We start from the raw sequence: 24,842 nt of genomic DNA, 5'->3' as shown, positions 1-24,842 counted from the left end.
CTCATTAAATAATAGTGAAATAATTTATTTTATTTTTTTTTGAAGAAAGTGAAATAAAAAAAATTATATATTAAAGTAAACATAATAATTAAACTACTAATAATTTTCATTGGTCATCTAGATTTGTAATTTTGTCCCTTGTCACAGTAGAAACTTCCAAAGTCAAACTTCTTACTTGCACGACAAAGAAAAGTAGAAAACTATGTACTTGTATATTCAAGGGAAATAAACTTAAGGAAGCAAAATGTTCTACAATTAACTCACAAATTCCAATCAACCACAAAATCAGATGTTGTGTAACATTTAAAACAACAAAATGTTCCTTTATTTTTGCATTTACTATATGATTATACAGAGATAACGATTAATTATCTCAAATTTATTGCCAAGTTATTGCAATTGGACTTCTAACACTATATTCTCCACTCACCCAAATCAAAGAACCAAAGGAACAAAAATTCCTGCTACTTGTTCCTGTAAAACTCACCTTGTAACTTTGTTTCTCACCCATTTTCGTAAAGTGTAACACCTTAGGCTCAACACTAACCTTAACACCCTTAGGTTGGTCCAAAAATACCTTGTAACTTATTTTACCACTTCCTACATTAGTCACTGTCCTCTTGTAAGTATATGTGGTAGTTTTTCCTTTTTTTGCTGCATCAAAAATGACCGCGAATGAAGGATAGTTCAGATCACCAGGCTGAACCGCGATTTTTCCCTTGTTGCTTGGGCAGCTATATTTCCTCCTTGCCAAAATAGTGACTTGAGTGTTAGTGTAATTGATACTGCACAAATAATGCAAGTAGTCATCACCTGTGATGTCGTACACAAGTCCGGGGTCTAAGGCCTTATCAGGGTTAATATGACCAGAACCAAACTCAAAAGGAGTCGCGTGTTTGGTGTTGCTTGATGCAGATAGATCAGAGATGAGATGGCCTCTATTGTCGCGAGTGTAAGCAGTTGTCATTATGGCTGATTTTATTGCAGCAGGTGACCAGTCTGTATGAACTGATTTTATCAGAGCAGCTATGCCACTAACATGAGGACAGGACATTGAAGTACCTGACAGTATATTGAAATGTGACCGTCTTTTGTCACTACTTAACCGAGTTATGGAGGACATTGGAGGCCAAGCAGCTAGGATGTTCATTCCTGGTGCAGTGATGTCAGGCTTGATGATGTGAGGATCCACAGGACTCGGTCCCCTAGACGAAAAGGCAGCCACCTTTGGGGATCTAGCTCCATATGTCGTACCATGAAATGAAATCGCGGCTGTTAAGTTTCTGTACTGTGTTAAGTATTCTTTGATGACTTTGGCAGATGATGCTCCTAATAAGGTGGCTGGTAGTACATGAGGGTCAGCAACAAGCTCTTCGCCGTAATTGGGTGTGTTAAGTAGTAGCATCCCTGCTCCTCCTGCTGATTTTACTACAAATCCCTTTTCAGTTTTGTCATTGATGCCACGCATACAGAGGACTATCTTGCCTTTAACAAGGCTAGGAGATAGTGATCCAGGGAGACAGTACTCTGTAGTCTTTTCGACACCAGCTGTTTCTTTGTATACTAGTGGCAGTTGCTTAGTTTTCTTATGATTACCGGAATAGATTGAAGCACCACGGAAAGTCTTTCCGTTACTTAGCTTTACTTGTCCTAGGAAGCCCCGGTCAAGGGAGCTGGCTGCAACTGTCATCACCCAGGGTGCAACATTGCCAACAGTGGATGGTAAAGAACCAGAGTTTCCTGCAGAAAATGCCACAAAGACCCCTTTTTGTGACGCACCCAATGCTGCAATGATCGCGCTATCCTGATAATAAGGTGTAGCATCTCCTACTAGGGAGAGGGAAAGAACATCAACTCCATCAGCTACTGCCTGGTCTATGGCAGCCAATATGTCAGAGTCGACACAATTCCCTTCCCAGCAGGCCTTGTATGCTGCTATTCTTGAAGTGAAACTGTTGTTAAGATACATGAAAAGATTAGTGAGAATACATATGATTGAAGATGCTTCCAATAGTTCACTTTTGTTAGAAAGTTACCTCATTCCACGGGCAATACCCTTGGCCATTCCAAAGAAGCTAGCACCGGGCACTGCAGTTCCTGCTGCAGTGGATGCAGTGTGAGTCCCATGACCGCGAGAATCTCTAGCAGACAGGAATTCTAAGGTGCTTTTGATTCTTCCATAGGCTGCTTCGTATCCCTTATGGAAGTACCTGGCACCTATGAGTTTCTTATTACAGTTTGTAACCGAAAAGTTTGTGCCTTCCTCACAGGTGCCTTTCCATCTTGATGGAACAGGAGACAATCCTGTGTCAGAAAAACTGATATGTTCGGGCCAAATTCCAGTGTCAACAACACCTATTATGACATCAGACGCCGGCTTTTCATTCCACAGCCCTGTTTGGCCTAATTCTAGGCCAAGAAAATCAGGTGAGTATGTCGTTTGGAGGCTTCGTACCTGATCAGGAGCAGCGTGCAGTACCCCATCAATATCAGTTAACATCTGATACTGTTCTGAGGTGAGTTTAGCAGAAAACCCGGTCATAGTAGTCTCGTATGTGTAAAGAAGCTCTGGGACTAATGCTTCTTCCCCTTCATCTGCTGATGTTGTACTAGTAACCTGTAAAATCTCTTCATACCATTCATGGGGTTGCTTGTTAGCACTCTTTAGTTCCAAGAGTTTAGAATTATCCATGTGAATTATGTATGTTTTTCTGTCAGACAACGATGCAGTACATACTACAGCAAATATAACTATCAAAATCAGCAACAATATCCTGCAGGCAGGTTTCATTCTGGTAGGCCTTGTAGCTGCAAAAGGATGATTAATTAGTCCTGATCAGTTTTCGAAAATCCAAGATTAAAATCATGTTCACAATAAGTTATGAATGATAAGGAAAAAATATGGATTATTTCTTACATGCTGAACATTTATTATCTGTAATAAGAAATGATACTGTACAAAAAAATTTGTGCACAAAATTATGTGACAGCAAGAAAACGACTAATTTGACCAAGATGGTATATGATAAAGTTGCTTACCTTAGTAAATTTGCTGCTCCAAGTAAATGAAGAATAGGATATTAATGTGAAACTTAGCTAGATGCATCCTCTATATATAAGCAAATTTTATCCCTAAAGTAGACAAAAGTTGCTCCATTATGATGCTTAGCTATTTGAGCGAGTCTTCGGTGAGATTGTCTCATATTACGCTCATTACTGTCTTATACTCCCTCCATTTCAATGGAATGGTTACAATATGAATTATGTCACTATTCACACACTCCTCAATGACCGTCACTTATGCTAAATATTTTAGATTGACAAATGTGAAAAAGTGAAGTGTAACCATTATATTGAAACATAATGCATGAAGTACTCCATACAAATTATTAAAGTACGACTAGTATTGTAAAGTAAATTATCTTATGTACATCATACTAAACTGTGTAACCCTAACTCATTTGCCCCTTATTTTAATAGTATATAAATTGCCATCCATATGTATGGACAAGAAGAAAGCAAACCCATAGAAGATATGTGGTGGAAATTCAACTAAAAACTACACCCATAAGCTTATTACTTATAGTAATCAGAGGCTTATGGATTTGGGTGAATTTTATATACTAACAGAGTACGTATGATGAATTCAGACTCATGATGAGACGAATATAAGTTATTGGACATTTTATATAAGTGTGTATAAATATTTGGACATTTCATATAAGCCATTGAAATTTTCAATTAGTTTGAAAATCTCAATAAGTTACTTTGGAATTTTATGTATTGAGTGGGTAGACTTATGGTAAAATAGACTTACTCCATACTTCATTACTTTGTGTGATATTTAATTTTTTTAAACTAAAAAGGCATTAATATTAATTCCTTAAGACTATAAAAGAAGGGGAAAAAAGTGTTTACAAAAGAAAAAGAAAAAAAACACTATCCAAATGAGACCTCATTTAACATGTGGCAAAAATGCTCAAAGTCCAAAGTACAAAAATTACTCCGTAAAAAAAAAAAAAAAATAGATTTTATCTCAATGGACTATACAGTACGATATAATTAGTTCACATTAGTCACAAAAGATGGTTTTATATATATATATATATATATATATATATATATATATATATATATATATATATATATATATATATATATATATATATATATATATATATATATATATATATATATATATATTACTTTATTTAATTATCATGAATGAGTATTGACAATAAATTTAAGTTTAACTAAACTAGAACTATTATATATGGAGTAGGGAGTAGTAAATTATATATATGCCCTAAAATATCTTATGCGTGAAATAGTTTTATCAATTGGTAATTCATTGGCAAAATTCATTAATAGTTTTACACGTATAATTATCAATTAGTGGTTCATTGGCAAGTATTCAATGAACATTAAAAGGTAAATATTGAATTAATTTTTTCTTTAGATGTCAACTAATTTAATTGGTAAAATATCAAATAATACAGAGAATTACTCTTGTCAAAGTGGAAGAAAAAAAATGGAAAAAGGTTTCCTTTGACTCTATTTGAAAGTGGATGATCATGTCTATCCAGTATCCACTACACTAGCCCTAATTTTTAGACCTAGTTAAAGAATGCACTGCAAGACAAAATTATTATTTAAGGGCATTATTTGTTTATTTTATAGCCTAAATTATTAGGCATTAGTAAGTGGATGATTATGTTTTGTCACCAAACTTCCAAACACATTACTATTATTAATTAAGTAATTACTTGTTTTTGTCTAGATTGTCATAATAAACTTGAGCAACAAAAATGTGCCATCAAAGAAAGATTAAACTAGCCAAGAGTGGACAATGAATGAGTACTTATTGAAAATTTGGGAAAATTTACACATTATCGCATTTTTTTTATTTTAATAAAGAATTCTAGATGTATTGTCTTGTTTTTATACACTTTATGTAAAAAAAATATATATATATATATATATATACTGGAGTATAAGTCAATGAGTATCATATTCATCCGTTTTTAATAGATACGTTGTTTTGACTTTTTACAATAAGTAACATATGTCTCACTTTAATATGGTGCTATATTGGGATCGTAAAAATTAAAAGAGTAGGGTATATAGACTAAACTTCCATGAAAACTGAACAAAGTGACAAGCACAAAGAAAAAATTGTCCCAAATCAATCTACTAAGCAAATCAAATTAAGCACAAATCAATAGATAATTTTCATTAAGAACAAATTTACCCTTCAAATAAATAGTCTGAATACATTTAAGGATTGAAAGGTGTTAAGTTAAGCAGAAACAATTTTGTTAACCCAAATCATATTTGTGGAAACAAAGAGAACTCTTGAGATTACTGCTGCCAAGTAACTGCAATAGGACTTCTAACACTATAATGTCCACCCATCCAAACCAATGATCCAAATTTCGAAATTCCTGCCCTGGTTGTGATATTTGCTCCTGATCCTGTAAAACTCACCTTGTAACTTTGCTTCTCACCAAGTTTCTTAAAACTTAACACCTTGGGTTCAACACTAATCTTGACATTTTTCGGTTTCTCTACAAAAACCTTGTAACTAATCTTAGGAGTTCCTACATTAGTTACTGTTCTCTTGTAAGTAAATGTGGTCTTTCCTTTCTTAAAAGCTTCGAAAATAACAGCAAAAGAAGGATAATTCAGATCACCAGGCTGAAGGGAATTTCCCTTCTTTTCTTTTGGGCAGCTGTACTTCTTTCTTGCCAAAATGGAGACCTGAGCATTAGTGAAATTGATACTGCATAGATAGTGCAAGTAGTCTTCTGCACTGATGTCATATACTAGCCCCGGATCAGAAGCTCCTTCGGGGTTCACATGACCTGACCCAAATGAAAAAGGGGTCGCGAATTTGGTACTTTTAGATACAAATGCATCAGAAATGAGATGCTCTTTGTTGTCATGAGTATAAGCAGATGTCATGATGGCTGATTTTATTGCAGCTGGTGACCAATCTTTATGGACTGATTTTACTAATGCAGCTATACCACTAAGGTGAGGGCAAGACATGGAAGTACCTGAGACTACATTGAACTGCACCCTTCTGTTATCATTTTTTAGCTCAGTCGGTGAAATAATTGGAGGCCAAGCAGCCAAAATGTTCACCCCAGGGGCAGTTATGTCAGGCTTGACAACATAGGGATCCACAAGGCTTGGGCCTCGAGATGCGAAAGCGGCCACTACAGGGGCTCGTGCTCCATATCTCGTTCCATAAAATGAGATTGAACCTGTTAAGTTTTTGTTTTGAGCATAGTATCCCTTGATGGCCTTAGCAGCTGTAGAGCCTACTGTGGTAGCTGGCAAAACATGAGGGTCAGCAAAAAGCTCTTCCCCTTGAATGGGACTATTAAGCAGTATCATCCCAGCTCCTCCTGCTGATTTTACCACAAATCCCTTCTCAGTTCTTCCGTTTAGACCACGGTCACAGAGGACGATCTTGCCTTTCACAAGGCTGGAAGATAAGGATCCATTGATGCAGAACTCAGCCCTGTTGCCTCCAGCTGTTTCTTTGTACACAATTGGGAGCTGCTTAGTCTTCTTTGCACCAGAATAAAGAGATGAACCCTTGAAAGCTTTGCCATTACTTAGCCTAACTTTAGTAGGGAAGATTCGGTCAGTGTAGCTAGCTGCAACAGTCGTCATCCATGGTGCCATGTTGCCAACAGATGAAGGGATTGGGCCAGAATTTCCTGCAGAACATGAAAAGAAAACTCCCTTTTCCATGGCTCCAAAAGCCGCTATTGCCATGCTGTCCTGGTAATAAGGCCTTGGTAATCCTCCAAGGGACAGAGAAAGAACATCAACACCATCAGCTACTGCTTGGTCTATAGCAGCTAATATATCAGAGCTAGCACAGCCCCTGTCCCAGCAGACCTTATATGCAGCTACTCTTGATGTAAACCTGTTAAAAAATGTGCAAACAGTCAATTTTAATAGAAGTGACAGTGAAATAAATGAACTATTAACCAAAAAAAAAAAAAAGAATTGAATGAAAAAAAAAAATTGCATATGGCTTGAATCACATGAAACTGTTTAAACTGTTTTTTATCTAGTGAAACATATCATCAAGCTGTTAGTACCTCATTCCACTGGCAACACCGTTGGCCATGCCAAAGAGGCTAGCTCCAGGAACTATATTTCCTGCAGCTGTGGATGCAGTGTGAGTCCCATGGCCATTGGAGTCCCTGGCAGACCGGAAGTCATCTGTTCCATTGATTCTTCCATTAATAGCCTCATATCCTTTAAGGAAATACCTGGCACCTATAAGCTTCTTATTGCAGTGTGAAGCTGAAAAGTTTGCACCTTTTTCACAAGTGCCTTTCCATCTTGCAGGAACCTGATTAACTCCTCTATCATGAAAACTGATATGTTCTGGCCAAATTCCTGTGTCAAGAACACCTACTATAACATCTGATGCCAAGCTAGAATAATTCCATAAACCTCGGCCAAATTCAAGGCCAAGAAAATGGGTGGAATATGTGGTGTGGAGATCTAGCATCACATCAGGAGCAACAGAAAGTACCCCGTCAATATCAGTTAAGGATTGATATTGTTTTGTGGTAAGCTTAGCAGCAAAACCGGTCATGGTAGTCTCATAGGTGTAAAGAAGCTCAGGGGCCAATGATTCTTCATCTCCATCATCTTGGGCTGCTGGTTTGATAACAGAATTAAGAATTGTTTCATACCATTCTCGGGGTTGCTTGTTCAAACTCTGCAGCTCAACGATTTTAGAATCCTCAGTGTGAACTATGTACGTTGTTCTGTCAGCAAATGCAAATGTCGTTGCTGCTACCAGACCCAATAGAATTATCTGGCACACCATCCTCATTGGTACCATATTGATGGTTGCACCTGCAACTGCAACAATTTAGTAAGCAATTATTTCTTGATAATCCAAAGTATTGAGCAAAGCATGACAAAGTTAAGATTAACTTAGAATTATGAAGTTAAATGTATAGAACTAACAGTTATTTGAAACTGTGAAAAAGAAATGGCAAAATTTGGAGAATAGGCAAACTATATATAGATTTTGATAACTACAAAATATATCAGCATTTGCACTAAACTTAACAGAACTGGTGACAGATAAAACATTCCTATGCTAGAAGAAACTAATCCAAGATACTATGTAGAAAGATACTGATCGCATAGGATCAAACTCGACACAAACAAAAAAGGTAGCAACATTCATGAAGATATTATTTTTGAGCAGAGGCAGAAGTTACCTATCTTTCTGCACCCACCACAAGTAAATGAAAAAGAGGATGGTGCATAACTTCTCGAAATGGGATTCTTTATATAAGCAAGCCATACACTTAGAGAAAACGGCACTACAGATCTTTATTTACATTTAATGCTATGTAATGATGATGAATTCCTTTTTATGTAAGAGATGTGATTATTTTGTAAGCTAATGTTATGGCCTAGCTGCCTCATTCGGAAAAGTTTACCAAACTGACATAAAATTATAATTAAGCACTCGAGGTAATCTACTAATCAACAGATTGTTTAGTAAGAGTAGTGAGATGTATTTGATAAGGTGAAATCAGTCAAAATTTGCAGTTCATCATGGATCCAAAAACTATTAAACTGAGTAAGATTCACTTGATCCTAGTAGGAAAAAAAGGAATTACTGAATATAGAGTACTCTTTCAATGAGGCCATGTCGCCATGGTAATAATTGCTCGGCATATAAGTATAAGACCACCCTCAGCTATCATAAGCAAAATCCTAAAACAGATAAGGTAAGTAGCTCACTTATTTTAGACACACTCACACACATCCATCCCAAAAAAATATGAAGGGAAACTTCTAACGCTAATTAACAAGTTCTTATCTATATTAAACTCTTCGTTTCACCTCAAGTATTTGTCTTTGATCCTTGACAGTTGACACTCTGGTATGAACAATTTGACATCCATCTCTGGACTTCTAATTTTTAAGGAGCTTATTTCCATGTCACGTTGAGCTACTAGTTTGTACAATGTCATATTTCAGTGAGGATTGAGTCGGTAGACAAGTAACGTATGAACGTGCAGCTCATGAAGAGAAAGAGTGAAAAGTTAAGTGCTACTTTCTTAAGATAGGAAAAGGATTACAAAATTGATGAACTAATTGATGAAAAGCATGCTAGATAGTTACTCCACAATGATAGTATGATACAAAAAGGATCATTATGAAATAACTTCCTTTGAGTCTTACCTAAGGAAATACAAGGATGGGCATGTAGAAAAAAGTAGCATGATGGTTTTTCACCAACCATGCAAAAATGCATGTGAAGCCTGACAACATCAAAATTTCAATTTGAAGCACAAAAATATAACTCAACCCCATAATTGTCTGTAACTAAGTAAAATCATACTGTCTCACCTTTTCAATTATTAATACTTAGTCAATAATATCAGTTCTTTGTTAAAACTCCAACTGATCACATTCTAGTAACGAAATGCTGTCGTCTCATGGATGCTTCTAGCAATATAAACTTCATAGGTATGGACATAATACGCCAGCATGTTAAGAGACTACAAGTGCTCGAGATGAGGAAACATAATTAATCAAGTGAGTTAAATACACATACTTTACTTTGAAGTCTGGTTAGCTCTCATCATTGAGTCAGGCTGAGAAATGCCTGATATTTGGCATAATTTGCTTTTTCCTGAAGAAACAAGTTTGATTCATGATTAATGTTGGTGGGTACTGTATTATGATTAAAAAAATAATTAAAAAAAATCAGAGTTCCAATCTATAGTAGTTCAATTCACAAATTCAACGATTCATCATTTGATCATATCTGACTTTGGGGTTTTATTAATAACTCTACTGAGCAAACACTACTCTGTTGCTGAACTTTACTGATCAGCAATGCTTTGTTCTCAAAACAGCAGGAAAAAAATATTAAAAAAATAGGACAACAAAACAAAAAAAACGTGGTTTTTATTGAAGTAGTACACGTTACTCTTGCTAACATTCTCTCAACTTCAAAATTAATGTCCCTGCATTCAAATAGCACAGTACAAATGACTTAATAAAAATCAGTTGTATTAAACATTGTTCATAGCAATAATTAGTCCTCAATCACTTTCTGGAAGTACAATTAGGAAATTCTGTAATATTACATACATTTTTTCTATATGTCAAATTACTTTCTTGGTGTACTATTAGAAAAAATCCTAGACTCACGCGATGGACCTTAATTTTTGTTAAGTCATACGATCATGATCTAATACTCAGGCAGTCAAGTCTTATATAAACACTGCAAGAGAACAAGAGTCATGCAGTTGCAAACCTGTCTTTCAGTCTCTGACAGTTATTGAAATTTCTGCTGGAGTCTGAACATCCGACCTTCTCCCTTTCAGAAAGTGAGTATGTAACAGAGATGACAGTTTTTATTACTTAATGCAGCATGAGTATTAAGGATTTTCCTTGCCACATGACTCATCCTGGAGTCCTGAACATACTGGACTACTGGTGGTTTCTGAATGCAACAAAGCTGCCTTACAAGGGGGTTACTTACAATCTGACACTGAAAGCAGAAACCTTTTTCAACAAGAATCCGCGCTTTTCCAACCACTCAAAACAGTCAGTAACTATGCAAAACAGTCAGTTAATTTGATCCCTGACATAATTTTAATCTCCATTTAGAGCATTGCAATTACAAAGGAAAACATGCTTGATCAGCGAATGCAAAAACATATACTGTACATAGTACAAGTGTCAAGCAAGGATATTCTGAAAAACCTTTACACGGGTAATAGAAACTACTTTCAGAATTGAAGGACAGATCCAGTCAGCATAATTTATTCCATTATGAGTCCTCTGTTATATACAAGCCTATAACATACATCCTATTGGTTACTAACAAATAATTAAAGGTATCACCTCTCTTCTTTGTTCTCATACATCTAAATATATACTTCTATGTTTTATAAATGACAATTGGACACCTAACAACATGACGGGAGCTTTTCCAAATGAGAGAAGCTGATAAGATTTTTGCACCTGAAAGGGGATTTGCCTTCACCACAACCTTAAAACTCCGCACCTCCAAGGCACGAGAAAATGATAGACTTGTAGGTTTCACAGTAATATTCACACCTTTGGGGGCTCTTATAATGGAGTTGTAGACTGAATTTGAGGGACCCACATTAGTAACTCTTCTGCGAAACACTGTCATTACTGGCTCTTGCTTGTTCTTCAAGTTCAGCTGCATCGTAGGATAATTGAGAGAATCATGGCCGAATGCGGGAAGCAAAGCAGAACAATTGATGGATTTTGAACCAACGAGAACAGACAAAGAAGCCCCACTATATCCCTCCTTGCACAGAAACTGGATGTAAGGCATTTCATCCATATCATACACTAAGCCAGGACTCCTTGCTTTGAGTGGATTCACTTGACCAGCACCATAAGCAAATTCAGCATCTTTATTTAACCTTGAGCTCATAGGCCTCGCTGTTAAAAAGAGAAGATTTAGCCAAATTCATGACTCAAGCATTAAGCCCAAAAAAAGTATAAACCACTGAAGAGTTAACTTGCCCTTCATACCAGTAGTAATGATGGCAGACCTAATGGCAGCAGGTGACCAATTTGGATGAAATGACTTGACATAGGCAGCAACCCCAGCAACATGGGGACATGCCATGGATGTTCCAGACATGAGACTGAATTTTGAATGTTGGTTGTCACCTTTTAGTCCAGTTAATGACTTCAAGGGGGTATAAGCTGCCAAAATGTCAACTCCAGGAGCAGCAATATCCGGCTATATGTGAATAAATACGGGTTAAAATGTCAAATTGCAGATCATTATCAGTTTACCAGAATAACACAGAAGTGATTGATGTTAACATGTACCTTAAGAAGTCGTAAAGATCCTGGATTTGGACCTCGAGATGAGAATGAACCGATAAATGGAGCTGAAATATTTACCTCCTGGGATCTGTATATGGTTGCCGTCGGTGAACTGCCATAACACACAAGAAAATCAATAATTTACTTCCATTAATTTATTTCCATTAAGTTACCCCAAAGTTAGCTGTCTTGATAAGATAGATATTATATACCTTGATTTATGGATGTAGTCATAAATCTTTTCACCAACAGTATAATTAACTATGGTTCCTGGTGCCATGAATATCATAGCAACATCAAGAAACCTTGAACTTGTGACGATAGCACCAGCGCCCCCATTTCCTTTCACCACTGAATCAACACCCCAGTCCTGTAGCTTGCATAGAACAAGCTTTCCTTTCACCTTGGAAGGGCTCATTGAATCTTCCATGCAGTATCTGGATCAGCATTGCAATTTTCTTAGTCAAAAATAGAAGAAGATTGTCTGTATGCGGGACTCATTTTCAATGGAAAAAGTCACTGTCTCACTGGGCTAACTTGGAGTCCATAGGATGAAGTACCTTGCGTTTTCCTTGTTCTCTGAATTCTTTGCCGCATCCTCACCACTAACAAGACTATATGATTTCCCAGTATCAAACAAGTCTATCCCAACCCCCTGCTCAACAGGCAAATAGTCAGTAAAAGGAGAAATTTTCCTTTCCTGTCAATGACAATCTAAGTGTAGCTTGCTCCTAAACAAGAATTTGTTTTAAAATGAAGGAAATAATAGAAACATTATAACTAAAGTGCACTTTAACAAAGATGAGCTATCTAATAGCCTTCTACAGATACGTAATGCCTATAGTTTTGATTAGATGACTATAGCATTCAGCCAAAAATGTACAAGCATCCTGATGTTAACAAGGTCTTTCCCCCTTTTTACTACATTTGAGTTTTTGAGTTCTTTAAAACTTTGTACTAACAAAACAACCCCTTCAAAAACCAGTCCTAATTTGAACAAACATCAGAGAATGCAAGTCCTTAAGCTCCTTTACCTTTTCATCTTCTCTCTATTTCAACCCCATTTTGTGCTCAGCATAGAATCATTATTGTAAGCTCACTCAGACACTCCCTTACACACTGAACCAACATCAAACAAGTTATCGATCACTCATAAGCGCCCTCTAACCCTAAACCATTCTCTGAAAGTGGACTCACATGAAACTTTATCTACAAAATGCCCCATTTTAATCACTGCAATCCCAAAAACACCGCCATTAGTCACACATAATGGCCACATGAAACGTGCTCATCATCCTTTAATCATATATAAAATCCAGCATTCTTACATTTTGCTTAATTAAACCACATTCCCAAATTCACATACGCCTAAATCAACTTGGATTTTCCCCTAACAAAAAGATAGATGAATTGAATCCTCACCTTCATAACCAAAACAATCTCTAATCTAATCAAAAGTACCAAAATAACAAACCCTTCACCTCATGAAACAAAAACCCCAAATCAAAAAGTTACAAAACATGATCAAAAACCCCTAATTTACAACAAATTGCACAAATCAAACAACCTGAAAAGGGGGGCAAGAAAATTACCGAAATTGAGTTTCCATTACCAAGAGAAACCTTACTACGAAACCCACGATCAATCCCACTAGCAGCAACACTCAACATCCAAGGAGCATGATTCGCAACAGTCCCAGAAGTGGGCCCATCATTTCCAGCAGACCCAACAGTAAGAATCCCTTTTCTCATAGCATGAAAAGACCCAATTGAAATGGAGTCGGAAACATAGCCGGAAGATGGCCCACCAATGGAGATACTGATTAAGTCAACGCCGTCGGAGATGGCGTGGTCAAAGGCGGCGAGAATGTCCATATCGGAGCAACCGGAGGATGCCCAGCATACTTTGTAGACGGCGATTCTGGCGGAGGGGACGGCGCCGCGCGCAGTTCCGGCGGCGAGACCGGCGAGGCTAGCATCGGGAACTAGGGTTCCGGCGAGGGTTGAGGAGGTGTGAGTGCCGTGGCCTTCGACGTCGATGGGGGAGAGGATGTCGGAAGGGTCCGGGACCTTGTCGAGTTTGAAGTAGCGGGCTCCTACGATTTTGCTGCATGTTTAAGGAGAAATGAATGTGAGTGACTGAGAGTCTGATACTGGATTTACCTTTCAACCTTGAGGTGAAGTGTTACCACTAGATAAATGGAAATGACTCAGCCACATATAAAACTTTGTGAACCACTTAAATATTACAACTTGTACTTTGAAAATGAGAACTATTGTGGTATAAAAAAGAACTTAGATTGTTGGTAATTTTAAACAAAGATTTTTAGCTCGTGTGTAACGACTGCCTTATACGTTTAAGATATAACCTACTCTATGTAGTTCGATGAATCATTTTGGAGCCATTTGACATCAACCAATACTGAGTATATGACTAGACAATCCTATAATTCTATTAATCTTCACTTAAGTAATGACATTAAGCTCATGATTGTGAATATATATGTAGAACTATGACACTGCTTACAACATCTAGAGGGCTAGAGGTGAACCCGTGATATAAATTTTTATTTTTACTTTTTACTTATCTAATACTCCGTACTTTGTATTTGCTTAATTGCAAATACTTCATTAAGGTTATGATAGGTTTGGATGGAGGTGTTGATTCGTCACTAATCGCTACACCCTACATGGCTACGCGCATGTATGTGTGTACACGCACTCTGTATAGATATGTATTTCCAAGAGTACATATAATAATTGTATATTCCATGATTGTAATTGGTATTATGATTTGCAAATTAAAACAGCCCTGAGCCCTCTTTGATTGGATAGCTACCATACTAACCAGTAACCAAATAACCATAGCATTTTTTATGAAAAAAGGTATAGTTTGCATGCTACAAAGATACTTGGAATAATAATTTAATTTCATATCCTTTATATTTCTAGCTTTCTACCAACCAAAAGTCAATGCACTATTCGGAAACTCGAAGGGTAATCCTAACATTAAGCCAATAAAATGCACTTCAAGAAAGAATAAGTACCTTTAAAAGAAAAGTACTATTATAATGATATATACTCCGTAGCATGTAGTTGTTAATGGGTGCATTATTATAATAATATATTAACTAAATGCATTATCCAAAATTTACGATTACTCAAATTTGGGAAGCATGTGCAAATGTGCTCATGCACCAAACCCTAAATTATTGGATCAATCGTCACCTTTCCACTTAGGGCATAATGGTCACTGGTCACTAACCTCTTTATTGTTCTTCTACTTCCTTTATTGGACTCTAAATTATTTAAGTAATATAATCAACAAAAAGACTAGATGAATTTGAACTTTTTACATATAAATGAGTCAACTCGACTTAAAATTATGGGCTAAAGTCTCAAAGAGTTTGTTGATTTTGAACCTCTTAAGTATACGAGATTTGATGTGATGTATTCGATAATCAATATTCAACTATCATACAAGACAAGTTATGCATGTAATATGAGATAAATAGTTTAAGTAAAATTACTTGTTGCAACCAGAGAAATTAGCATGGTGATCACAAGTTCCTTTCCATTTTGTTGGGGGTAGTCCAAGCCCATCGTCCTTAAAGCTCTCTGACTCTGGAGTGATCCCTATAACAAATAACCAGTAATTAAGTACAATTTCATAATCTAGTCTCGGTTTTTATTTTAGGGAGTGAAAAATGACGATAGATAAACAATGATTGTTTTTGTAAGACTAAAAAAAGTTTTGCGCATCACTAATAAAATGATGTTATAAGAATAAAATTTCATCCTACAATATGATATGTAACTTTTTTGTAAAATTATTAGTATCACTCATAAAGTCAAAATCACCTTTAAAACAGACTTATAATAATACCATACCATTGATCTAAACCTACATATTACCGCACTTACTAAATCCCTAATTAGTCTAGTAATATAAAATTTCCAAAATTAATTACCTGTATCAAAAAGACCAGCAATGATATTACTCTCAGTCTTCAATTTTCTCTTAGCTGATTGAGGAAATCTAATAAAATCCCATGATCTTGTTGTGTGCAGCTTGTGATATTTGTTTTCAAATATCCATAGTACCTCTTCCATATCTACAAAAATTATATTAACTTAATTAATATTCATCTCAAATATAAATTCCAACCATTATATTTTTTAAACAATAGAAAAAAATTAAATAAAATTATAAAACTATTTAGTTATAAGATTGCATATATAATAATTTAGTACAAACCAGACAATGATTTTGCTTCATAATTGTATAATTTTGCAGCAAACGCATTGAAGCTTCTATGATAGCTATGAACTATTGATTCTCTAGCTTCGAATTCACTACAAAATAAAATAATACATCAATAATTAGTTCTACTTATAAATTACAACAAAGATGATCATAAACTAAACCATATAACAATGGACCAACCTTCCTTTTAGATTAGAGAGTACATTAATATGTGCTCGATTCGCCGTTGCTTCATCATCTGGTGGATGATTTCCCAAGTAAACAATGTAAAATTTCTACACCGTATAAGAAAAATAAAACCACATTAATTATATTATATACTTCTATACATATTATGGCTGTTTAATTAATTAATTACAAAGTATATATATAAATTTGATGAAAAATTAAAGCAATATGTAGCTGCCATGCAACCTTTTGGTCGTCATTTTGGTTGATTGTGGCAGCTAAAATATTGGAGAATGAAACAAAGAAGATGATGAGAAGAATTTTGAGGAAGTTTCCTAATTCTGAAGGCATGACTTCTTTGTCAAAAATAAATAGTGTGTGTGCTTTGCTTTGGTGTAGTTTATGTTATCTATTTATGCGAATTGAATGTGTTATTTACTTATTTAAAGATTAAGATATCCCATGGTTGCTAACAACGAGTAGTAGTCAAGATTTGAGATCGAATACTGTTTCCCTACGACACTCCCTTAATAAAAAGGTCACTTATGTATTGACGACTTAAATTTTATTTTTTTTGACTTGAGTCATGTGTGAATATCATAGTTGTATTAAAATTTATGTTAAAATTTTTCGACACATAAGATTTAAACCCGTAAAATCACAGTCTCCAATGATAATTCAACTCAATCAAAAATTTAAGCAGATTTTTCAAGTTCTATGTTAGTTTTATAATTCAACCTCTATATCAACTATTCAACTCATTTAAAAAGTTACTCCTTAAAGTTTGTAATAGTTGTAATAACTTACTAAATCTAGCTTGAAAATGGTCTAAATAAATATTTTAGATGGATCTGAAGATATATAGGGTGGAATTTTTGCAAAGCAAAATTCATCATATCCAAAACAATTGTCTGATATTAAAAAAATATATCATAACAGTATGGTCAACATCTTTGCCCTAAAAATTAGATCATACCGAGCACAATACTATCAAGGCACAGAGAAAGTAGTAAAATTTTAGGGGTTAAGTCACTTAACTATCAACCAATGAACACTAAACTTGCAGCAACCACAAACATGTCTTGACTTGAAATACAAGTAATTATTAAGCTTCATCTAGGTTGCAGTTTCATTCTAATACAGTATGAAAAAGAAATCATGAATTCATGTGAAATAATAGTTTATGCAAATGCCAGAATTATTTATATATTAATTCTTTTTTTTTAAAAAAAAAAAATTTCGATCAATCGAGCAGTTGTTAGAGCGAGGAATCAATATTATTATTGTACTTTTGTAGATCAATGGTTAACTCTTTGTACGTAGTATGTAAGTTTTATTCGACACATGGATAAATATAAATCCACATCACTTGTATAACTGTATAAGCTAGCTAGAATTACCTTCACTTCTAGAGCTGGCAAAAATTTGTGTCGTGTCGTGTTTGTGTTTAGTCTGGTGTCAATATCGTATTGTTCATAATTTGACCACTTTATCTAAACGGGTCATGTTCGGATTTATTTCGTGTTGTGTCATGTCAATTTCGTGTTTTCTCTTAGTAACTTTGTGTTTGTGTCGTGTCGGTTTCAGTCGTATTGTCGTGTCGTGTCAGATATTGTCAGATCTATTAATCACTTCCCTCAAATTTAATTTACAAATTAAACTCCTCCCAAAATAAGAACTGTCCCTTCATTTTCTTTGCAACATTGTATAGTAAAATCGAATTATTAATTGAGATCCAAGCAAGAGAGAGTACTGTTAATCCTAATTCAATTCGTTGTTGTTAAGAACCAATTCATAAATCAGTTCTCAATGGTCCTAGTGAGTAGTGACGCAAATTTCCGTATGATCGACCAAAAGAGTAAAACGAATTGTTTTTTTTCTTTGCCAAGTTTTCATGACTTTCATATTTCTATAATGAGTTTATAACCATACTTAATATGAAATCTTATTATATTACTGTTGAAGAATAAACCGCTCAAGTGTCACCACATGTAAGTGTCCCACATTGATTGAAGAAGAGAGAATTAAACACTTTATAAGGCTAAGGGGGCTACTCCTCCTATTGCCATATGGTTTTGGGATGGAACATCCTTGGACTTGTGAAGTGGGCTCTCTCTTGATTTACGGGTGCGACCCAAATCCGCGTTTAATAATTATCTTCCTTTGTTTTTTTATAGTTACAACACTTTATTTATACAATTACAAATGCAAAAGACAAACAAATGTCTGGTCTCATGTTTCTTCTTTTGGTATAGGTTATTATTATTATTATTATTATTATTATTATTATTATTATTATTATTATATCTCAAAAACAAAAGTCATACAACCTACAATAGATTAGTACGTGCTCCAATGTCTTGCGTCGTCGAGAACCTCTGAATTCGCTTAAGTAACGCAACAACCTCCTTCTCTAATTCACCAAACGAAGAAAAGGAGAAGGGAATGAACCCATAACCAATTGCCTGACAACGAGCTTTTTTTTGAAAAACGTTAGGCCGATATTATAATAAATCATTTTCCGCCAAAGTAGAAATGCTTTGGGGAAAAGAGTCCAAACATACAAGTTCATCATTCCCGCAAGTATCCCATCTTGCAATCAGATGGGCTACGGTATTGCCTACACGTTTTACATGTGTAATACTACAGAAATCAAAAGATTCTATGAGCTTAAAAATGTCATCAAAAATCAAACAGAGATGAGACATTCCTGTGATCATCTTGTCCACCCTACGAGCCACGGAAAGAGAGTTGCTTTCAACCCACACGCATCTATACCCGAGTCTTCTAGCTACCTGAAGGCCATATCGAACAGCAGCAGCCTCTGCTTGTTCAACACTCCACTCACCAACAAATTTGCGAGCTGCAGCAAGCTGAATCTCACCTCTTGAGTTCCTGATAACGGTCCCTAAACCAACATAAGAATTTGCAGTTATGTGGGCATCAACATTGACCTTGAAAACACCATTTGGAGGGCACACCCAGCTACTGGCAGAGGGGAAGTCTGTTACCGGAGGCAGGTTAATCACTTTGTGCGAATATGAGCTGTAGTCAGAAGCATTTTTCACAAAGCTAATCGCCATGGAGATAGTATCCAGCCTACAACGAGCCTCATATTATTATTATTATTATTATTATTATTATTATGAATCCCTCCTCACGAGGAAAATTCCTAACGCGTCTGAGGATCAATGATAATAGATAAGGTATAAAGATGGGGAAATACAAAGAGAAGTATCCATGTCATCACTAGCAAGAAGACTTGCATTTGCTATCTACTTAGCTGCTTTGTTTATTTCTCAATAAACGTAATTAATTTTTCATGGTTGAAACTTTTGAAGGAGAACTAGGACGGGATTTTGCCACTAAATAGACCAAACTCCTTTGACTACATGACTACTAGAAGATTATCATATTCGATGAGTAATGTTGAATCTCATGCCAGAGAGTAAGAAGGATGCCTTTATGGAGAGATGTAGCCAAAAACAATGGTGTTGCCGAAGTCGAAGGCGCAAGCCGTGACAGGAGCACTGGTGCTATATCGGAAGATGGCACTTGTTTGTTGTTGAGTGAATCGTCGAATGCCTCATGTATTTAATACCTGTTCTGATATATTGAACTGAACTGTTTACAAGAGATTGAAATTAAGAATTGAATTGAAATCAAGCCAAACAAAACATGTCCTTAGTCACTTGCAAATGTACAATCGTACGCCATGGTGTGCACTAGACCCGATTGCATAACCTTGACCATATTAGTATTTCTCATAATTAGCCACCAACCTAGCTAGTGATAAACCCATGTTCATGTTTGTGATTCCCCGCCAAAACCTCCGCCACCGTCTTTCTCTCTCCTCCCTTCTTCGCCACCTCTCCACCACCACCACTTCCTCCAAACTCCACACCAAATACTCCTTCACTCCTCCTCCCTCTCTCTCTCGCCAAAACCCTAATTCTAACCCTAATTCACCTTCCCAAAACCCCAATTCATCAACCAAAATCCGCAAAAAGCCCCTTTACCGCCCTCCATCAACCCTCGATACCGGCGGAAAGCCCTTACGATCAAACCTTCCCTTCGATTTCCGGTACAGTTACACTGAGAGTAACCCCTCTGTGAGGCCCATTGGGCTTCGCGGGCCCAAGCACTCTCCGTTTGGGCCGGGCCGCCTTAAACGGGAATGGACTGGGGTTTGTGCTCCGGTGAAGAGTCCGAGGGTTTTGTCTGTAGACGGGGAAGTGGAGGATGATGATTCTAAGCTGGAGGAGAGAAGGAGGTTGACGAAAGAGAAACTTCTGGGTAAGCCATTGACGGATGCTGAGAAGAAGATTTTAGTGGACAGTTGTCAGAGGGGTAAAGTCAAGAAGCAAGTGAACCTGGGTAATTTGAGTTTTATGGGTTTCTCTTTCTGAATTTTGGATGATTTTATGTGCACTTTAAGTGTTTGATGAAATGCCCAGCTGAATATCGATATTCTTTTTGATGTACATTTATTAATTTTGTGTTTCTCTATAGTATGCTGGATAGTTTTTGGGTAGTTTGATCATATAATTGTATGGGGTGTTTTTTTAATGTGTTTAATGAACTGCCCAGAATTTGTTTGGCAAAGTTTTATGATAGTATCGTGCTAGCAAGTATTGATTTTTTATGCTTACTCTGGATTAAACTTGATGAGGATATTAAATAATATGTCAAGCTTAATTCTTCTAATACAATTAATGCGCTCTCCTCTAATCCTCTTTGATCCAATGATGGGTTTAGTAAGTACTTTGTATATTATAATGCTGAAAAACTCTGAAGTGCATGGTGCAACGCGACTGAGATGGTTGTGTTTTGTTTTAGGGCGAGATGGTCTGACTCACAATATGTTGAATGATATTCACAATCACTGGAAGGATGCTGAGGCAGTGAGGATTAAGTGCATGGGAGTGCCAACTATTGATATGGAGAATGTTATAACTCAGCTCGAGGTTTGTTTGCTTAAATTTATGATTACAAATTTTACAATTTGCAATGCCAACAACTACTATTGTCATAAAGTGGAGGTGGGTTTAGAATGATTTCATATATGAATTGTGAAACATCATTTAATCGGTAAGGCTGATATTGGAGTATTTCTATTACGAAGTTTCTTGCTGTGCAAAGGACAAGAAATGATGTAAGATTTTTCAGTTTTAAGATTCCAAACATAATCCATTAGAGTTATATGATTAGCTTATAATCAACTATATATAGACTTGTCCTGCTGAAGTGCTAATATTGGAAACTGATAAGCGAGAGCTAGAATTTGTTTTCTGGTTTTAGATGACCTTAATTAAACTGAACTGTCAACACCATCATACAGAGGCTTAATTAGATGATTAACTAGACATCTTTTTGCCTTAAAATGACAACCGAACTAAATTTAAGTTACATTCCCTCTATGGCCTTTGTGTTTTGTAAATTCTAGTCTTAGAATCTCATTTCTGTGGTTTACCAACTGTGTGCATAGCTGATAATATCTAATTTGTTCATTGTAGGATAAGACATTTGGCAAGATCATCCACAGGCAAAGTGGTCTTCTTGTTCTGTACCGAGGTAGGAACTATAAATTTAAGAAGAGGCCTCTGATTCCATTAATGCTTTGGAAACCCCAAGAGCCTGTGTATCCAAAGCTAATTAAAACTACGGTTGAGGGATTAAGCATTGAAGAAACCAAGAAATTGAGAAAAAGAGGATTAGCTGTTCCTGCATTGACTAAACTCAGTAATTTTCTGCTCTGTTGAGTTTGTAGATACTTTTAATTATTTTTTTTTTCTTTTCTAATTCATGCAATGAAAAATGCAGGTAGAAATAAATACTATGGTGGCCTTGTAGTTATGGTTCGAGATGCTTTTCTTGTGCAAGAGCTAGTTCGGATAGACTGCACTGGTCTTGACAAGAGTGATCACAAGAAAATAGCCGTTAAACTTAGGGTAATTTCTCTGTGCTTCATTGATGTTTTTAGCTGTGTTGAGCAAACTTTGCACATATCTTCTAGCTGTTGAAGCAATGTTACATAGAAATAAGAGGGATAATGAATTCAGTGATGAAGCAAACCTACTCTAATGACATAGATGTTTAATGTTGGTTCCACTTTAATAACAACATTGTATCCATTATGGACAAGGGAATGCTGATTTTTGCTGTACTAAATTAAAGTAAAAACAGGGTAAGATAAAGATCTGCTTAGTGCTGAGAGGCAAACTGTGCAGTGAAAGAAACAAGATGCTGCAAGATGGCTGGACAGCTAAGATAAGTAAATCGGTTTAATTATCTGGAGGTATATATGAGGTAACTCAAAAATCAAATAAAAGTCAATAGGTGGGTTTGAATAGTCTGACAAATAAGATCAGTGATGAGGAATATCGATTCCCGTGGAAAATCGTGGTTCTTAATCACTTTTGAAGCTTCTTTTGACCATTGATGACTCTTCATGCTCTTTGAATTTGTCTACCTTTCAACATAGCCAGGGCTCATTTCAGATAACCAGAATTCTTAGTGGTTGGCCAGCCAGAAACGGTGACGCTTTGGCGTCCCTAGCATCTGTTTACTTGCTCCGGTTGGATCTGTTCTGATTACTGAAAATGCCCTCCTTTCTATAACTTGTATGGGCATCTTATAAAAGGGCTATATAAGCTAAGTTAGCTGAATTTTCTTTCTTAGGCATTCTTTCATCAAAAATCTTCTTTCATGAAGCATAGGGGATGTAGAATCTCACCTTTCATACTTCTAAAAAACTATTTTGAAAAGTAGACATCTTTAATATAGAGTATGTTATTATGGTAGTCCAGCTCTGTTATTGAGGTGTAGCAAAGTACTGTCAATGGCATATGAAATGAATAAGTTTGACATGTGTTGACCCCTAACCAGTACGAATTATATTAACAAAAGCCTTTACTCTCTGTGATCTGGTGTCTTTTCAATTGGAAGAAATTTTGCCTCAAATTCCCTTGACCACTAACTGATCAATAACTACATTGAATGCTAACAGTTCTGATCTGAAATTGATGGCTTTGTTTTTATTCTGTATAATTATTTATACATCTCTAGTTTTGATTCTTATGTTGTTCTGACTCTTGAGTATGTTTATACTTCATTGTAAAGTCCAATGTCGGCAATGTGTATGTACTTGACTGCTGTTACGAACTTGTGATGAATCGTATAGATTTTCGTTTAGAAGGAATTTTGTTTTTTTGGTTAGTGTCTTAGTGATAACATGGCAGATATTTTTGTTTTGCTACTTTCCTTCATGTCCATGAAAAGGGAGTAATAAGCATAAGTTATGTCAAAAATTGGATAGTGGTGGATCAGTTGTTGGCAAGTGGAAAATCAATTTTCATTGAACTGCTGCTGAACCAAACCAAGTTTCCTGGAGCATGATATGAATTAAGATTGCCCAGAATCCACATTTGGTTCTGTTGCAGCTTTGGATGATATTTGGTGCCTATATTTATTTGGGTTTTTGCACATCTTTGAGCAATGATTTTTTATAGAATTAGATTTTTTGCAGTAATTTTTCGTGAACAATGAAAGTGCTATTTACCCAGTTAATGAGCCTTATTCCTGTGAGATACATATGCTTGTTTGCTACAGCTCATACAGTCTTTAATCTGCTTTATAATGCTGCTTGTATTGCAGTACTCTGATTGTTTATCACCAAATTGTTTACAGGACTTGGTACCATGTATCCCTGTTATTCTTGAAAAGGAACAAATTGTAGTGTGGAGAGGACCAAACCACGAACCTACGGAAAATAGGCCTATTCTTACAGCAAGGGGGTCTGTTGAGAATTCTATTGATAATATGATTTGGGATTCTTGAGGATGTGAGCTTGTGTATCTGTAAGCTCAAGGGGGACCCTGGGAGCAGTGACTAGATCCAGCTTTGGTGGTACAATTTGTCTAATGTCACGGAAGCTTGGTGATGTAGATGTTTACATGGTTGATCTGCTTGACTGCTTATTAAGCATGTGGCATTGTGGCTTCATCCAGATCTAATAGCATGTGGCTTCCCCTTTTTCTGCTTCCCCTTTCAAAAGTGCTGGCAGCCTGGTTGCTAACCAGAGATATCCCCACCTGGTTGCTAAGAGATTACACGGTTGTTTTTAATCGAAGATGATTTTCTCCTGTTATTGGACCATCCGACTAATGGACGTATTCCTGAAGATCCCCTGGCAGCGTAATGGACAAGCGAAGTCTTGTAATCATTCTTCCCCTAGAAGACAATTGTGCAATCAGAGTAAATTAGAATTTGGAAATGTTGATATTTTGCAATGAAAAGGACTTAATAATGTTGTGGATATGACTATATCACTAGATTTTAATTAGTTTATTTAGTTAACTTTGTAAAGTATGCCGTGTGTGTGTTTTTTGGAGTTTTATAATTCTGTGGACATAATTAGTTTCCGTAATTGTTGCTAATTAAGTGAATTTTGAAAAGCATGAGCTATGCCATGTGTTGTATTTGGATCTTTATCAAATTTTAAAAGTAATACATTTCAC

At 36.0% G+C, this 24,842-nt stretch overlaps 4 protein-coding genes across 6 annotated transcripts; 1 reads left to right on the top strand and 3 right to left on the bottom strand.

Moving 5' to 3' along the window:
* Positions 1-273: 273 nt before the first annotated feature.
* On the bottom strand, positions 274-3,172 carry LOC110714470 (subtilisin-like protease SBT1.1). Of its 2 annotated transcripts, XM_021892982.1 has the most exons (3): positions 3,040-3,172; positions 2,037-2,808; positions 274-1,952 (listed from the first exon to the last, which is right to left on the bottom strand). In XM_021892982.1, exons 2-3 carry the CDS (start codon positions 2,789-2,791, stop codon positions 380-382), a joined length of 2,328 nt encoding a protein of 775 aa, XP_021748674.1. In that variant the 5' UTR covers positions 2,792-2,808; positions 3,040-3,172; the 3' UTR covers positions 274-379. The 2 variants fall into 2 exon arrangements, with proteins under 2 accessions (XP_021748674.1, XP_021748675.1); XM_021892983.1 differs by lacking the exon at positions 3,040-3,172 and having other exon boundaries at positions 2,037-2,873.
* Positions 3,173-5,179: 2,007 nt separating this feature from the next.
* Positions 5,180-8,325, bottom strand: LOC110714166 (subtilisin-like protease SBT1.1). Of its 2 annotated transcripts, none has more exons than XM_021892640.1 (3): positions 8,268-8,325; positions 7,122-7,893; positions 5,180-6,943 (listed from the first exon to the last, which is right to left on the bottom strand). In XM_021892640.1, exons 2-3 carry the CDS (start codon positions 7,877-7,879, stop codon positions 5,362-5,364), a joined length of 2,340 nt encoding a protein of 779 aa, XP_021748332.1. In that variant the 5' UTR covers positions 7,880-7,893; positions 8,268-8,325; the 3' UTR covers positions 5,180-5,361. The 2 variants fall into 2 exon arrangements, with proteins under 2 accessions (XP_021748332.1, XP_021748331.1); XM_021892639.1 differs by having other exon boundaries at positions 7,122-7,899; positions 8,268-8,324.
* A 2,368-nt stretch (positions 8,326-10,693) lies between these two features.
* Positions 10,694-16,743, bottom strand: LOC110714263 (subtilisin-like protease SBT4.14). Its single transcript, XM_021892761.1, has 11 exons — positions 16,570-16,743; positions 16,336-16,430; positions 16,147-16,244; positions 15,860-16,003; positions 15,419-15,524; positions 13,482-13,995; positions 12,450-12,544; positions 12,102-12,326; positions 11,893-12,001; positions 11,587-11,800; positions 10,694-11,493 (listed from the first exon to the last, which is right to left on the bottom strand). Exons 1-11 carry the CDS (start codon positions 16,672-16,674, stop codon positions 10,958-10,960), a joined length of 2,241 nt encoding a protein of 746 aa, XP_021748453.1. The 5' UTR covers positions 16,675-16,743; the 3' UTR covers positions 10,694-10,957.
* Positions 16,744-19,993: 3,250 nt separating this feature from the next.
* LOC110714208 (CRS2-associated factor 1, mitochondrial-like) lies at positions 19,994-24,792 on the top strand. Its single transcript, XM_021892693.1, has 5 exons — positions 19,994-20,700; positions 21,163-21,290; positions 21,840-22,065; positions 22,147-22,274; positions 24,013-24,792. Exons 1-5 carry the CDS (start codon positions 20,124-20,126, stop codon positions 24,160-24,162), a joined length of 1,209 nt encoding a protein of 402 aa, XP_021748385.1. The 5' UTR covers positions 19,994-20,123; the 3' UTR covers positions 24,163-24,792.
* The last annotated feature ends 50 nt before the right edge of the window (positions 24,793-24,842 follow it).

Source organism: Chenopodium quinoa, unplaced genomic scaffold (genome assembly GCF_001683475.1).
Source record: "Chenopodium quinoa cultivar QQ74 unplaced genomic scaffold, ASM168347v1, whole genome shotgun sequence".
NCBI classification, from domain to species: Eukaryota; Viridiplantae; Streptophyta; class Magnoliopsida; order Caryophyllales; family Amaranthaceae; genus Chenopodium; species Chenopodium quinoa.
Note: the sequence above shows the minus strand (reverse complement) of the source record. Positions and strands in the feature narration are given on the sequence as shown.

Bases quoted from the DNA above. Each gene is read 5' to 3' on its own strand.
- LOC110714470 (XM_021892982.1), bottom strand. From the start codon at position 2,791: ATGAAACCTGCCTGCAGGATATTGTTGCTGATTTTGATAGTTATATTT. The intron at 1,953-2,036 runs GTAACTTTCTAA...TCTTAACAACAG, and splicing joins GGTATTGCCCGTGGAATGAG to TTTCACTTCAAGAATAGCAG.
- LOC110714208 (XM_021892693.1), top strand. From the start codon at position 20,124: ATGTTCATGTTTGTGATTCCCCGCCAAAACCTCCGCCACCGTCTTTCT. The intron at 20,701-21,162 runs GTAATTTGAGTT...GTTTTGTTTTAG, and splicing joins CAAGAAGCAAGTGAACCTGG to GGCGAGATGGTCTGACTCAC. The intron at 22,275-24,012 runs GTAATTTCTCTG...AATTGTTTACAG, and splicing joins AAATAGCCGTTAAACTTAGG to GACTTGGTACCATGTATCCC.
- LOC110714166 (XM_021892640.1), bottom strand. From the start codon at position 7,879: ATGGTACCAATGAGGATGGTGTGCCAGATAATTCTATTGGGTCTGGTA. The intron at 6,944-7,121 runs GTACTAACAGCT...ATTTTTTAACAG, and splicing joins GGTGTTGCCAGTGGAATGAG to GTTTACATCAAGAGTAGCTG.
- LOC110714263 (XM_021892761.1), bottom strand. From the start codon at position 16,674: ATGCCTTCAGAATTAGGAAACTTCCTCAAAATTCTTCTCATCATCTTC. The intron at 16,004-16,146 runs GTTTGTACTAAA...TAATTTTTGTAG, and splicing joins TGAAGCAAAATCATTGTCTG to ATATGGAAGAGGTACTATGG. The intron at 12,327-12,449 runs GTACTTCATCCT...ATGCTGATCCAG, and splicing joins GAGAACAAGGAAAACGCAAG to ATACTGCATGGAAGATTCAA.